The sequence below is a fragment of the Fulmarus glacialis genome, unplaced genomic scaffold (genome assembly GCF_000690835.1).
Source record: "Fulmarus glacialis isolate BGI_N327 unplaced genomic scaffold, ASM69083v1 scaffold9704, whole genome shotgun sequence".
NCBI lineage: Eukaryota > Metazoa > Chordata > Aves > Procellariiformes > Procellariidae > Fulmarus > Fulmarus glacialis.
The window spans coordinates 4,567-18,465 of NW_009207385.1; the positions used below are offsets into that span (position 1 = coordinate 4,567).

The window sequence follows — 13,899 nt, forward strand, 5'->3', positions numbered from 1 at the left end:
CTTTGAACTGTGCCACTATACTGGGGCAACATCTATATATGGTCAGCAGCGTAAATTCATACAAACATTGCTTTTAGAAGCTGTCTCTCTCAAAAAATAAACTTAACTCTTCACTCTCAACATTTAAGCATTTCTTGTGTGCTCATTTCAGTCGTACAAAACAATCTCATAATTCTCATCATTATCTCTCTATACTGTCTGGGGAAAGAAGATAACTACGTTTAGTACAAATTGCAAAAAAGAAAGCATAGCTACTGTATGAGACATATTCAGAGTAACATATTCAAGCTGGGCTTTTAGTATAAAGAGCAAGGGGAAATCCTGGCTGTGCTTTTTCTGCCAGCCTGCCAAAGATAGCCATATTTTCCTTAAACCATTGTTAATACCTTCAGAGCACATGCTCTTGTCTCTCTAGGCTCAGATGACATTTTCTGGGAGTAGTTCCCTATTGTCTACCTCTTCCTTCCATTCTTTCCTAACTGCACTGATTTATCTAGGCCTTAGAGAAAGCCTTGGACGTGTAGTCTTACATTATATTTCCTATAAAGTCTGTTCTAAAAATAAATTTTATCTTTGCACTACTCTCCAATATAATCTCAACTAGTATTTTTGTTCATTTTGGCTTACAGATGTTAGCTATATCCTGGTATAAGTTGACTAATGATGGCTTTGGGTTTCTTGTTGTGGTGGTTTTTTTCCAGCATACAGGGAGAGCTGGATGCTGAAGCTGAAAAAATGAGGGTATCCCAGCAGGACTTAGTTGCAGTTAATGAATCTGTTTACACCCCTGATTCTGATGTAACTTCACCTGCTATCAACAGAAATCTCATCCAGAAGGCTGGCTACCTTAATCTTAGAAAGTAAGACAACTGTTGCTACCTGCTGGTTTGTTTAGTTGCTGACTAGTTGCTACATTTTTTTCTTTTTTTAAGGTCGTAAAGACTCCTCAGGTAATGATATTTGAGGCTCCTGAGTCACTGTGGTAGCTGTACTCTTCAGCTCCTAAGTATCTCTGTCATCTTTGGAAATGTGCTTTAGAAGCTTAAACAAAATTAGAGGCATTTGAGACTGTTTTCCTGAAAACAGAAGTTTACTTCTGGTTGAATTCACCTACAGGGATGATTTCCAGCATTCAAGTGGCTAAAAATTAGAAACTGATGGGGCTAGATTCAGATTGTTCCCAGTTCTTAGGGCTAGTGAAAATACAGTGTTTACAAAAATAAACAGCTATATTTTGTAGTTAATACATGTTTTCATAAATTACCTCCTTAACATAAAGAAAAGCTTTATGGACAATGCAAGTGCGTAGCTTTGAATATATACCATACGTAGAGTTACCTCTGCAGATTTTCCAAATAAAATCTTCCATCAGCTGCCATGTATATTGGTGGCATATAGTAACTCTGTTTATGTGATTGATTAAATATCAGTTTATTTCTATTTGACTAGTGATTTTTTTTTTTTTTCATGAGTGGACATTTATTAATTTCTCTTAGCATTCTAAGAGCTGGATTACAATATAATAGGACTCCGTAGCTAGGGAGAAGATGGACTCTGAGATACTGCTTGCAGAAGATACTTTTTTTTAATGATGATTCTTTGTGCTGAAATTGTTCATGCTGCTCTTCAGCTTGAAAATCCTCCTTTTTTTTTTTATCCAGCTTATAGTATTTCATGTCAGTTACTCAATACCAATAATTCTTTTACTCCTTAACTAGGAGATACTGCAGAGAATGTTTTTAACTTGGGATTTTTGGAATTAGTTTAATTCTTCAGCTTTCATTAAGGATTAGTCTCTACTAGGACTAGGTGCTCCTTTTACTTCTTAACAGACACTCATCATAAAAAAAAATTCCGGGGTTGAACATAAAGTTCAGATTAGCATCAGGATACGTTTGCAGCTTCATGTATGTTTGGAGTAATTTCTAAATAGTAATGAGTCTTCATTACTGTATCTTCTCTTAAGTAAAACAGGTCTGGTGACTACAACTTGGGAAAGACTGTATTTCTTCACTCAAGGTGGCAACTTGATGTGTCAGCCAAGGGGAGCAGTAGCTGGAGGATTGATTCAGGACCTGGACAACTGCTCTGTTATGGCTGTAGACTGCGAAGACAGAAGATACTGCTTTCAGATCACTACTCCTACAGGCAAAGCGTATGAGACAAGTTTTATTTGAGGACAGCCAGTCACACCTACCCTTTCAGATGCTGTTTCATGTAAAACATGCTTGCTATAATAGTAAGCCTTTCTGGGTTTCCAGAAGGGTGTTTCCAGATTAAAAGTATGTTCCTTCCCATCCTCCCCCACAACTGCCTGAACAGCACATGCGGTATCCTGTAGCTGCAACTCATTTGTGATTTTTGTTCCTTTGATGGTTAATAGATACAAAACTTAGAGACGTTGTTATAAGACCTGGAGTCAAACAGTACTGGTGTCCACTGTCAGCACTGATACACTATGTTTATATTTTAGGGGTATAACCCTTCAAGCAGAAAGCAAGAAAGAATACGAGGAGGTAAAAATATTTTCTTAAGGCTGTTATTCTTGTATACAAGTGGGCTTGAAGAGTTTAATTCCATTTTTCCCTTCCAGTGGATATGTGCCATCAACAACATCTCCAGACAGATCTATCTCACTGACAACCCAGAGGTGGGAGCTTGTTTCCATCTTTCAGTCTGTTCCTTCCAACTTGCTTTCCCATTGTTCTTTACATGGCAATGTAAAGTACGTATGTAAAAGAGCTGTTTGGTCTTGTTTTCATAGGCAGCTGCAATCAAGTTAAATCAGACAGCCCTACAAGCAGTGACTCCCATTACCAGCCTTGGGAAAAAACACGAAGTTCACCACCCCAGGTAACATTCTCACTTGCACGGACTAGCGACTATGTGCTCAGTCATGCTCTTTTTACAGGGCAACAGTCAGCTGGGAGAAAGCCCTGTCTAGGCCCTGGCTTTACAAGCCTGTGTGTTCCAGCAAATTCCTCTGCTTCTGATGTTTCCTACTGAAAGCCGTAAGAGATGCTAAATGTTGAGGGTAATGCTTATTGCTCCACATTACAGCTTTGAAGCTCCTTGCGGTTGCCATTGGGATTTTGCTGTTTCCTCAGAAACAAACACAATGCTTTATTTGTAAGTGCTTTGCTGTAAGGGAATGACTTGTAATGTGGGTAATACAGCAGAGTCCCCAGTATACATTGCAGTAAGTATATTCTTGTATATTACCTCAAGCAGTTCCTGTCAGTCTGTCACAGGAATATGCCTTACACAGCTGTCAGAATAATTACTGTTGTTCTCTTGTGCTCATTCAGGTCAATCAGTAAAGCTCTCCTCCTTCAAAAATTGTTAATAATGCTCTAGGATATGCTTATATTCAAAATAGATATTTTATGTATAATTTCTTTGCATCCACATGATCCCAGCATCTTCCTCAGTGGGAATTCTTCAGACTTCATCATCAGAGTTGGCTTTCAAGCCCAGTGCTGGACTGAAATCCTGCTTTCAGAAGCAGTGTGATAAGTAAAATAGGCAAGTTTGTGTCACACTGACTTCAACATGAAGAGACTTCTCTGCAAGTTTTGTCAGAAAATTGTGAATTCTTACTCAGATACTTAGGGCTAGAAATTCAAACCTTTTCCAGATCTTCTGTCACTAAGGCCAGTGATTTATGATTCCCTTTATTATGATTGCTTACAGATTTCAAAGGTTCCCTATAGCCATGGGGAATGCCAGTCAATTTCTTTCTAATTTTATTCACAGTACAGCTGTTTCACTTCGATTACAGATTTATAAATAGAAAAATATTGCCATCTATTTCACTGGGCAAAGGAGATAGCTATTTCATTGACAACTGATCTCCCAAGTCACTTTTACATCTGTATGCAACCAGAAAACTTTCTAGAAATAGAAGGGTACCATGTGTAGTGATGTGTATGGTTACAACTTCTGTAGCTGTGGGAAGATTAGCATTTCATTCTCTTTGAGAAAGCAAAGAAATCTGACCCAGTGTGTAACACTTCTTCTCAGCTATCACATTGTAACAAGTCTGTGGCCAAGTAAGATCTTAAAAAGATGTCCAGATTCCCCTTGACACCGGTAGACACACGTGCAGGTCTCTGCTGTTTGAACTGATAACGTGGCTGTAAATATGGACACTAAAGGGCAGGGAGGCAAACAGCAACCTATTACGGAAGATCTGCCCACACTCGGAGGTGCTCTGCATTCAGGTTTAATATACCAGCATTTACTTTTTTCCTAAATAATTTTAGGTACAAAAAAATAAACTGGGGATTTTATTAGAGTCCTCAGTAACAGGTAAATAGGAGAATACTTTTATTTATGCTTAATGTATACTGGTTCAATCCCACTCTGGATTTTTGAATAATCTTGTCTCCCTTCCAAAGCAAAGATGAGGTGTCATTGATTGATTGAAACATTTTTTTCCATTTTCACTTTAGCCAGAATGTAAAAAATATGGAAAATGATAAAATAATTCCCAATGAATCAGCTGGCATTCAAGACTCCACACAACTCATTGCTCCTGGAACACCGATTCAATTTGATATCGTACTGCCTGCCACAGAATTCCTGGACCAGAACAGAGGTGGCAGGTATGGCCAGGGACAGCGATCAGTCACTTTAACAGAGTGATTTCAGGGGAGAAAATTAGGTATTGCAGCATGTGTGTGTGGTGACCAGAATCTGTAATTAGAGTTTTTATTCTTATTTCATAGGCGTGCAAATCCATTTGGGGAATCTGAAGACAGCAGCAAAGATGAGGAGGAAGGTCAGTGCTTCATTTTTCCATATAAAATTAGTCATGATTTTAGGCCTAATTCAGCTGTCAGTTATCCAGTGGCTTTTAATGAAAACACCCGACACCATGGAGCAGCGGTAACAGGCCCATAGTACAGCTGAAGGTAGTTACCTTTCAGAAGCCTTTTAAACATCACTTCCTGTGAAAACAAACACTTTTTTCCTTGACTGTCCAAACTGTATTCCAGATTAGGTTTATTTCAAATGTTTAAAGGCAAAAAGATTTGGTTTGCTTGGTTTTTGTTTTCCTTTTTTTTTTTTTTCCTTAAAAGTAGCTGTTGACGTGTTTAGAAAAGGTTTGATGGGACTGTATTATAATTCTGCTCAAGTAGCCATTATTATGTACTGTGAAATGCACAATCTAAATCTCACAGAGGCCCAGCATATAGCTAGCAGCAGCGACGTGTCTCTTTCAGCAAAAGGAGAGTTTCTTACTGCTGCCCCCTTTCCCTCCTCCCAGTGATGTGCCAGTAAAAGTCAGCAGATCTGACCTTTCTGTACCAGCACATGCAGGGCTCAGACCCTGGCTGTTCTCCTCTTCCTCTGTGCCAGTTACAACCGCTGTCTGGAACCAGCAGCCCCTGTCAGAAAACTGCTCGCAGAACCAAAGCAGAACCTACTGATCTGAACACTCTCGCTTGCATGTGCTGTCCCATTGCAAGGTAGGATGGTTGCAAGCTGCCTGACAGCAGAGTAGCTGTAACAAGCAGGCACCTCCGCACTGGCAGCAGCGGCAGCAGCAGCACCAGCACCCTGCTCCGCTGTAGCACGGAGAAGAGTGCAATGCTTAGGTGACTGCCCTGTGTCTCAGACGGCACAAGTGGATCCGCGTGACTCAGCTCAGGCTGATGCTTAACGATCTTTGTGGTGTCTTGTGCAATGTAGACACAGCTGTTGTGGCCTTCGAGCAGTCACGTTCAGCAAAAAAAAAACACCAACCGGAAAGGGAGCCTGATCAAATGATGGCTTTGTCGCATAACGGCTACTTAGTTGTAAATAGGAGTCTTATGGTGATAGTCAGTGAGCAAGGAAGGATTTAATGAAAACCTCATTGGAACCAGCTGCATGGAAGGTCAGAAGGACACAGAGGAACATACAAGGTTTAAAGATAAGACTTAATTTGATGGAAGCCAAGGCTTTTGCACAATCATAAATTTATCACAGTTTATGTGCATCTGATAACAAGATGGGCAAGTGAATTTTACTAGCTAATCAAATAAGGTATAAAGGACCAGTTACACTTTTAAAGCTTCCAAGCAACTGTGATTTTGTGGTGGTGGTTTTTTTTTTTCCCCTACGCACTGCCAGTTCAAGCACTGTTTAAAACTGGGTCAGAGCACTGCCTGGCTCATAGCAGGAAGTCACCACCCCCGCAGTCACCACCCACAGGTTTAGTGTTGAATTTCCAAAGTGAAAAAAATAATTTCATTGATAACTTCAGCTACTGGAAAATTGAAGCAGCACAGTGAAGGAAGTCACGCCTTTTATCTTCCAGATTCACTCTTGCAGCAGATGTTCGTAGTTCGGTTTTTAGGATCTATGGCTGTTCAGTCAGATGACACAAGTGAGGTGATTTATGAAGCTATGAGACAAGTGTTAGCTGCTCGTGCCATTCACAACATATTCCGTATGACTGAATCCCATCTCATGGTCACCAGCAAGAACTTAAGGTACTGTAAAATCTTCAACTTGTCAACATTCTGTTCTCTTCATACAACTTGTGATTAGCAAAGTATTTTTAGTTTTGTTTTTCCAAGAAATACACCCTTTGAGGGAGCAAGATCCCGAGATTCACTTCACTTAGTAAAAATGTGTCTCTTCTTACTCTGCAGTATCTAGAAGTCATCCACCTGACTAAGTTGTAAGAACATCCTACGAAAATTCAGGGGATGCAGTGGGGCTATAAGGCCCTGCAAAGATACAGAAAAAGATGCAGAAAAATGCATTGGAAGATTCTCTTTCCTTATATGTAGTAACAACAAGAAAGCCATTGCTGTCCTGTTGTCAGTGTTGCCACCATAGAGTATGTTGACACAAGACATTAACTGTAGCTGGAGTGTGTTTATGTCCATATGCATACGAGTGTATTAGCCCATACACGCAGGATGCGTACCAAATTAGTGACTCAGAAAGATACTGTGACCTGCACATGCCAAGCAGCTGAGAGTCAGAGTTGAACCTTGCCATCAACTGACTTGAAATCACAGATAAAGCATTTGATTCTGTGCAGATGTTTCCTCCTCTGTAAAATTGCTATAGTGATTGCCTTACTATTATAAAGCACCTTGAAATTACTAAGAATCACTCTAAAATAATTTACTTTCTTTTTTTCCCCCTACACATAATTGCAGGTTAATAGATCCTCAAACCCAAGTTACACGAACAAGTGTAAGTAACTTTTGTTTTGAATCTGGTTTTCTACCACAGCATTGAATACTCAGTCACATGAACTTGAGCTCTTGACCAAGCTAACCATATGCTGGTTAAAAAAAATAAATTCTTTATTATACTTTTCCAGTTTGAACTCGCCACTGTGACACAGTTTGCTGCTCATCAGGATAACAGGCGACTGATTGGCTTTGTGGTCCATCTCAGTGAGACGCTGGGAGAAGAATCTATGAGCGCATATATTTTTGAGAGCAACACAGAAGGGGAAAAGGTTTGCATAACATTTAATAAAATACTTTATTTAGAAAACAGGTCTTAGGCTTCTTGGCTTACACAGCTGGGAAACAGTGCTACAGAAGCAAGAGCAGCTCAATTTCTTGCCAAGAAAACGTGCCTTAACATGCAAGCCTTTGATGGCTTCTGTCTAAAAAGGACCAAATTCACAGGTAATGCAGAAGCACGTACAACAAGGAGGAAAGCATTAATATGAGCATTAAGAGATAGGGGAAAGGGTGTGTGTCTAGTACCAGCACTAACAAAAATGAATGTCAGCTATGTTGAGACATATGTACATCTGTAAAGCTTTCACAGACAAAGACAGCCATACTGTGTTAACACCACTGGGTGGTCGCTGCATATGGTAATAACAGACTACTAGAAATAAGGAATGTGCTGGAGAATTTGTGTCTTCAAAAACAATACCACTCTTACATGCACTGGAAAAGATCCCCCAGGTTTGGAAATAAAGTTTGGTGAATAAAACCGAGTTGAGTACAAAGATTTACCAGCCTAAGTGAGCTTTGAAGCAGAACCTAAGACAGATTTACGTAGTTAGCATGGTGAACTGGTATTCTACCTCTGCTTTTAGACCTGTATTTAAAACTTAGTTTGCATTGACACTTCTGTGCTTTAGTCCCAATTAAGGAACAAAGAAACCAAACCAAACAAAACTGAACTTTACATACATTTCTTTTTTTAGATTTGCTATGCCATTAGCTTGGGAAAAGAAATCATTGAGGCACAGAAGGTAAGTTTGTTCCATTCCCCATGTCTGTGTTGTGATACATCATATTCTGCTCTTGGTTGCACTGTCCACGTACCTCTGGTGTGTGTGAGAAAAGGTGGTGTTCCTCCTAATGACAAAGTTTTGCAGAGGCAAGCCCCTGGGTAGTTCATGCAAACATAAACTCTGTTTGAGTAGCTTGATTTGAGATAAAATTTGCCACCCTAAATCAAATTCAGAACTATACAAATCCAGTTGTTCGTGTTTGAAAGGAAGCTGTGAGCAAAGTTTTCAAAAAAACCCCAAACGAGTGCTTTGGGATGAAGTGTAAATCACACACATTGCTGTTTCACTTTTAGAAACTCATATTCCTTTTTCCTGTAGGGAAGAAAAACACAGTGTTTTTCCACTTTAAATGAATGGCAATAGCCCTTTGTAGATACATTTATCTATATAATGTGTGACACTAATACATTAATATTTGCTGTATATTTTTGCTCCTAAGATATCAGAACAAGTTGGGGGAAGGAGCTTTTAGTCACAGGCAATAAGCACAGGTATAGCAAATAATTTATTTAGACAGTTATTTTTTTCCTTTTTTTTCAGTAATTACATCAATGCCAGACAAGAACAGCAAAATAAAGGCTCAAAATGAATGCCCACCCAAGGGGTGGTTTTACTGAACCAAAAGGGATTATTTATGTTTCAAAACTTTAGACTAAAGATTGTCATTAAAATGAATGCCCACCCAAGGGGTGGTTTTACTGAACCAAAAGGGATTATTTATGTTTCAAAACTTTAGACTAAAGATTGTCATTAAAAAAAAAGTTGCAAAACCTTAACAAGAAGTACTGGGAAAACTCTGTGCTCCTCACAGATCGCTGCAGCCTGCTAAACCCTTTTTTTGTGTGTTTTTTTTCTTCAGGACCCAGAAGCATTGGCTCAGCTAATGAAGTCTGTGCCACTAACAAATGATGGAAAGTTCATGCTTCTGAATGATCAGTCAGAAGAGGATGGAACCGTGCATGAAGAAGGGGAGGAGTCAGAAGCGTAAAAAACTTGTCGTTCCTGCAGCCTGTGTTGGGAGCAGGAAAAGCAGGGAGTCGTTTTGCAGGACTCTCTGGTTTTCAGTCACCTGCGCACATACAAGGCCAGCTTCTCTCTTCCTGCTGGAGAGAGCGTGGCACCTTTGCAGTGGAGTTTCCTCTGGATTTACGATGGAACAGCAGGACTTGGCCTTTGAGGCTTTTTGCATTTGTATAGGTGTGTCGGGGAAGCTGACAATCTTCGGGAATGTTTCAGCATTAGCCCCTTGCTGCTGGTAGTTAGGACAGCACAGCTTCAGCCACAAAGGGTTAATGTCATTTCTTCAGATTTACATGGTGAGCAGCCTACAGTTCCACTGAAATTAGTGCAAGTTGTAAGCTGTCAGCTCCTTTAACAAATACCAGGCCTCAAATTTCCTACCATAGTAAATTTTCATAGTTTGCATGATTATGTGCATCTGAATGAAGGTTAAAAATGCACTATTATTTACTTTATTTTCAGATGAAGTTATTTTTAGTCTAGTCTAAGTGTAACAAGATTTCTCTTTTGTGCTAGCCTATTTACAAAACAATTTGTTAAACACTAAATTTTTCCTATTAATATAATCTATTTTTATATTGCATCTAGAATAAGCTTACAAAACAAATCTAAGTGCCTACTCTTACCTTCATGGGGACCGCACTCACACATTCTGTCATTAAATAATGGACATATGTACCTCCTTGATTTATTACTCTAAATACCACTGACATACAAACATCAGAAGTAGTCAACGAATGTGGCATGTTAGTTGTGTGCAGTTTTTCTACGGTTAGGTTTCTTAAAAGTCAAGTTGCCAGAGATGATAATTGTAGGACAAATAAGTACTTTCGTAATAAGAATTCTTTGTATTTTTAACATTATGGTGACATGCAACAGCTGAGTCTACCAGCAATCTTCGGTTTTAAAAAATTGAGCAATAAAATGCTAGATTGTAAGTCTACAATGTATTGACTAGTCTCATAGTACCTTCCTAAAATTAGACGCTAGATAGATACATTTGGCTAAGAAGTTTAGATTTTTTTCCCTCCAGTTTAACCTGAAAACATAAGAAACTGTACTTTGCAAGAATAAACAAAACAAACTAGTTATTGGGGGGGGGGGGGGGGGGCATAATCTGTGGCATAGTTTGTATTAATCAGGATAAGATAACTGGAACAAATGGCTGAAATTCCTCAAATTTAATTTAACTCTTCTCAAGCACTTACTAGGAAACTAGATTTTCTTAAGCAGAACCTGTGCTACAGCATCTGAAAGATCCCAGTTTGCAAGCATTTGACATGGAATAAATTCAATTTAGCTAGTTGTTGAATGTTTAAAAGAACCATGGAAGAGAACTGTTAGTAACTGACATGAACACTTCTTCATAAATAAAAGTTGAAGCTGTCTTATTAAAAAAATTGAGCTGATGTTACTGAAGACACTAAGAATGAGGTTCTCAAAATGACATTTATTAACACAGTTTTATGTACATGTTTTTCACTCACAAACCAGAGAGACTGAGGTAACAAAATACCATTTTGTACACTGAGTTAGGAAACATTAAGTGTTACATTTGGTCCTTTGTACCTGAGAAGCTGAAAACAGCTGTTGTTGATGGACATCAGATGAAAACTCAAACCTACTTCTGATTACAGACCACACTAGGACCTCCAGAACCTACCCTTCAGCCGCAGCAGTTCACTTCCCAGTGAAGCAAACGCCAGTCGGGTGCTGCTGCAGCCATCACTTACCACTGGTCAATGCAAACACCTTTTGACCTGGGGGCTGAAAGTGAGCCAGGCATCAGCTGTGCTCTGCTCCCCCTAACCATGGCACTGCAAGGAGGAGGGGCAAGGCAGCCCCATGGCTTCTGGCATAAAAGGGCCCAGCACCTTCTCAGAAGCAGGTTGCAAGACCTCTGGAAGAGCAGCTGCTACCACTCGTGTGTGCAATGGCCTTGTCACAAGACTGAACACGCAAGGGCAGTGGTGGCAGCTGCCTTCTCAGGGAGAGAGGCTGGCCTTCAGCCTGTTCTGCCCCCAGCTTGAAGGAAAAAAAGCTAGAGATCTGTTTCATTACCCTGCAGCAAACTCGTCATCCTCACTTTCCTTTTATCACCTCTGGGAATTTTGAGTGAGTGCGTTCGGTTTGGGGGATTTTTTGTTTTAGCTCCATCATCTCCTCTCCAGACAACCAGTTAGGGTCCATTTTTTTTCCTATAATTGGAACAGGAGGGCAAAAGCAGTGAAAAGAGTAGTAGCACCACAGCAAGAATTTTGTACCCCTTTCAAATCCTTGTGGGGGAGAAAAGGATTTAATGTGACTCTCGCTGACACAGAGGAGTGTGTGACATCCAAATCCAGGACCCACCTTGTATTTCGGATGAGAAAAGCTTTCTGCATGTATATGCTGCTACATGACAAAAAGAAAGAAGGAAATATAAACTAGCAAGAATAGCTCTATTATCCCTGTACATATTTGTGTGTATGTATATATTTTTGCCACATATAGTATACATTCGGGTCTCCCAGATTAAACAGGGTTCTATAAAAATAGGCTTATGTCTTTCCTGTAGAATTTCCATTGCCAGAACCACATGAATGTTAACCACCATACACATTAAGAAAATGCAGAGTTCAATTTATGTTCAACTGTAAAGTATTACCTATCTGAGATAGTGTTGTTCCAAAAAAATGGGAGAAGGGAAAATACAAGTGCAGATTTTATTAGAGCACGGGTAATGTCTTGACTGTACATAGCTACCTTGCAACTTCATCCTGGGGGAAATGAACACCATCTATACGTGATGCTGCAGTTGCTGTGGAAGAAGGAAATGTAGCGCTTGGCCGTTCCAAGCCAAGAACTTAGGTGGCTTCAGATGAGACAGGAATATGGAAATATGTACACTGCTATTGCAACAGTATGGAAATGAGCAGCAGCAGCAAGAATGCTGATCTCAGCAGCGCTACTGAGTGTTCAGCACGGGCACAATTTGGTCAAAAAAGAAAGTGTACACAAATTACGAAGAAAATACCTGTATCAAAATAAAAAAGCAAAAATACAAATCAAGTAATGCAGCTTTCTTTAGGGCAGTCTCTGCAGTTACAATGAATTAAAAATAAAAACTTCAGTGAGCCCAGCTGATTTCAACAGTCCATGAAGCTTCTGGGTCATGTTTTCAGAACCAATGAAAGAAGGACTTTCTTATCAGTCTGGTCTTTCCAGTTGCAACAAAACATTTGTCCTAGCTTTCTGAATGTTGAAGTGACTGGCAGGAAAGGGCAAATCAGAAGTATGCCAGAAATTGTCTTAACCAGTGACCCAAGGGTGGATGGAACAGTTTGAACCATTAAAACATTACCTTATTTGTAATTAGAAGAGATGAAAGAAGCTGGCAAGTATGGTCTAAAAATACAGTTGAGAGTGCCAAAAAAACCCCCAAAAAGTAATTCTCAGTTGGACTGACTAGAGTAGTTTATTCTAGTTAGTAAGACCTAGAAGTGTTTTATGTTCTGGGAGATTAAAACACAACTATATCTTTTAATGAAAGTGGTGTTTACTTTTAAGCTAAGTCTAGCTACTTACTTAAGTTGGGAATCTGAGTAACTCCTGCACAATCTAGAACCTCTACTTGCAGGCATTAGCAGATGTTACATTTATAGAGAGTTCTCACAGTGTTCAGCAGCTTCTGAAGCCTGCAGTGCAATTATTGTTAATAATCAGGCATGTAAGACTGTATGAACAACACAGATAGTACAACAGACCTACAAAGGCTAGGAAATACAGAATTGAGGCTGAAACTTGCAATTAGGCACAACATATTCATGAAGTGTAAGATCACTTAATTGTTACAGACACCCATCACACAGTGTCTGGTCATAAAAGGAAGAGCTGATTGTGGTTCTGTCTTGGCTCTGGATTTCCTTACTTCTGTAGATGCAAATCAGACCTTTGGTATGAAATGAGAAGTAATTTATTATCTTAACTTTTCTGGTTTTCCCATTCTCTGATATGAAAAAACAGCAGGGGGAAATAAATGCCTGACAGGATCCTAAGTTCCCAGAGTGCAAATACTACCTATAGTAATAATAAAGGTTTGTGGAATAAAACATTAATAAGGATTTCCATTTTGTATAATAGCTTTAACATACATTCACAACATACACTGTTACATTTCCAGTGTAATCTGTGACTGCATTAAATACAACAGGACTGCATAAAAACATGTCTGAATTAGGTTTTGGACAACAGACACACATAATATCTTTCTGGTTGAAGAGATGCACCAGTTCAAATCTTAGATCAATGGTCTATGAGTATTTTTTTTTTTAAATGCTATGTTAGAGATGCAAGAATGCATCTAAAAAGAATAAGATTTTTTTTTATCTGCACATCTGTACTTTAAAATAACTACCTCCAAGGTCAACATTTTATATAATTATTTTCAATCTAAAGAAAGTGCTGTAAATAATGTAAACTCCTCAAAAATAGGAGTTTCTACAGGAAATATAGACAAACACAGACCTAGCCTCACTGGACGCTAGTATACTACTGTACATTTTCTCTTGGGTTTAACAGAGCAAGTAATCAAATCTAGAGCTTTTACCCCTACAGAGTGTCACTGATAA

General features: G+C 39.2%; 1 protein-coding gene across 1 annotated transcript; it reads left to right on the top strand.

Moving 5' to 3' along the window:
• Positions 1-663: 663 nt before the first annotated feature.
• APPL2 (adaptor protein, phosphotyrosine interaction, PH domain and leucine zipper containing 2) lies at positions 664-9,257 on the top strand. The gene is made up of 12 exons (XM_009576079.1): positions 664-860; positions 1,967-2,155; positions 2,474-2,516; positions 2,594-2,650; positions 2,765-2,853; positions 4,455-4,607; positions 4,731-4,783; positions 6,308-6,482; positions 7,164-7,200; positions 7,331-7,471; positions 8,180-8,227; positions 9,129-9,257. Exons 1-12 carry the CDS (start codon positions 664-666, stop codon positions 9,255-9,257), a joined length of 1,311 nt encoding a protein of 436 aa, XP_009574374.1.
• The last annotated feature ends 4,642 nt before the right edge of the window (positions 9,258-13,899 follow it).

Bases quoted from the DNA above. Each gene is read 5' to 3' on its own strand.
- APPL2 (XM_009576079.1), top strand. From the start codon at position 664: ATGGCTTTGGGTTTCTTGTTGTGGTGGTTTTTTTCCAGCATACAGGGA. The intron at 4,608-4,730 runs GTATGGCCAGGG...CTTATTTCATAG, and splicing joins GACCAGAACAGAGGTGGCAG to GCGTGCAAATCCATTTGGGG. The intron at 6,483-7,163 runs GTACTGTAAAAT...ACATAATTGCAG, and splicing joins GTCACCAGCAAGAACTTAAG to GTTAATAGATCCTCAAACCC.